The sequence below is a fragment of the Panicum virgatum genome, unplaced genomic scaffold, assembly GCF_016808335.1.
Source record: "Panicum virgatum strain AP13 unplaced genomic scaffold, P.virgatum_v5 scaffold_5052, whole genome shotgun sequence".
NCBI classification, from domain to species: Eukaryota; Viridiplantae; Streptophyta; class Magnoliopsida; order Poales; family Poaceae; genus Panicum; species Panicum virgatum.
In genome coordinates this window covers 36,616-38,473 of record NW_024376460.1, presented here as the reverse complement: position 1 = coordinate 38,473, position 1,858 = coordinate 36,616, and the positions used below count along the sequence as shown (strand labels likewise).

The following is a 1,858-nucleotide window of genomic DNA, read 5'->3' as shown; positions in this document are numbered from 1 at the left end:
TATAGATGGACGTTTCTTAAGAAATGTGTTGCATCGAACAATATGTAGCTACAAGCATGGGTGATGACTATGGGTGGATGTACGCTGGTTGGAAGAAGGGCAGGTCTCACACAAAGGAATGGTTTGAGAAGACTCAGCAGTTTGTGGACCATGCTTACTAAAAGCCACCACACGGCGTGATTAAATGCCCATGCAACAAATGCCAGAACATGGTGGCCTATGACAAGAACCAAGTCACGCTACACCTATGCAAGAATGGGTTCGTGCCAGGATATGACGAATGGCATTTCCACGGCGAGTCACACAGTAGAGTATCAACACAGATGGAAGTGGATGATGGTGAAGACGTTGATAGGTTGGATCAGATGCTTGATGATCTGCAACCAGAGTTTAACCTAGATCGTGAAGATCCGCCTACAAAAGAGGTTCAGGAATTATTTGAACTCCTCCAAGCCTTAGAATATCCTCTACACGGACAGACAACGGTTACAGTCCTCCAGTTTGTGACCCATCTAATGGGCATCAAGTCGAAGTTTGCTTTCTCAGGCAATTGTTATAAGGCAATTGTAGACCTGATTTGTGATGTTCTTCTTGCCGATCACAAGGTGCCTAAAGACATGTACCGGTCAAAGAAATTGATAAAGGCTCTTGGAATGCCGTATGAGAGGATCGATGTGTGCCCGGACAACTGCATGCTATTTTGGAAGGATCGTGAGAAAGAAGAGAAATGCTTGAAGTGTGGCAAGTCGAGGTACATAGAGGTGGTAAATGAAGATGGGGAGAAGGTGAGCACAAAGAGGGCACATAAGCAGCTTCGATGGATGCGTCTCAGTCCTAGACTAAAACGTTTGTTCCTGGCTAGGAGAATTGCTGAGCGCATGAGGTGGCGCAAAAATCGTAAGGGTCGGGCCGATGGGTTAATGGTGCATCCATCGGATAGCGATGCGTGGAAGGCCCTAGACAGCTTTGATCCAGATTTTGCTAGTGATGAGAGGAATGTTCATATTGGGCTGGCGACAGACGGTTTCATGCCTTTCAATATGACCGCAGCGTCGTACTCATGTTGGCCTATCTTCGCCATCCTGTACAACCTTCCACCTGATCTTTGCATGAAGGATGAGTTCATGATCCTATGCCTCATCATACCTAGGCCTGAGCATCCTGGCATAAAACTCAATGTGATGCTGGAACCATTGATTGAAGAGTTGAAAGAGCTTTGGGCAGGAGTGGAAGCGTATGACACTTACAAGAAGCAGAAATTCAAACTTCGGGCTGCGTATTTGTGGTCCATACATGATTTTCTAGCGTATGGGATCTTTGCTGGGTGGAGAGTTAATGGAAGGCTAGCATGCCCTATTTGTGGAAAAGAAACAGACTGTTTTCGGCTCAATGCTGGTGGCAAGTATTGTTACTTCGATTATCATAGGTGTTTTCTTCCTTTGGACCACCCCTTCAGGCTCCAGGCACAGGAGTTTAGGAAGGACACCGTTGTCACGAAGGGACCACCACAGCGCCGCGATGGGTGGAAATTGCAGAAGAGCTTAGTAAACTGTTCACAAACAATGCTGGAGATGGGTTCGTAGGTTTCGGTGAGACACATAATTGGACTCACAAATGTGGCATGTGGGAACTCTCTTACATGAGGGCATTGATTCTACCGCACAACATCGACGTAATGCACCAAGAACGCAATGTGTGTGTAGCCCTATTTGACACCATTATGGATTTTGGAGGCTCTAAAAAAGATAATTTCAAGGCCCGAGTTGACTTAGCTGAGATATGTAACCGTCCAACTCTTGAGCTAAGAGAAAATGGAGGGAGACCATGTTCTAAATTTTCCTTGAAACCCAATGAACAA

General features: G+C 46.0%; 1 protein-coding gene across 1 annotated transcript; it reads left to right on the top strand.

Moving 5' to 3' along the window:
• The first annotated feature begins 209 nt into the window (after positions 1 to 209).
• Positions 210 to 1,583, top strand: LOC120694338. The gene has a single exon (XM_039977478.1). The coding sequence runs from the start codon at positions 210 to 212 to the stop codon at positions 1,581 to 1,583; it is 1,374 nt and encodes a 457-aa protein (XP_039833412.1).
• The last annotated feature ends 275 nt before the right edge of the window (positions 1,584 to 1,858 follow it).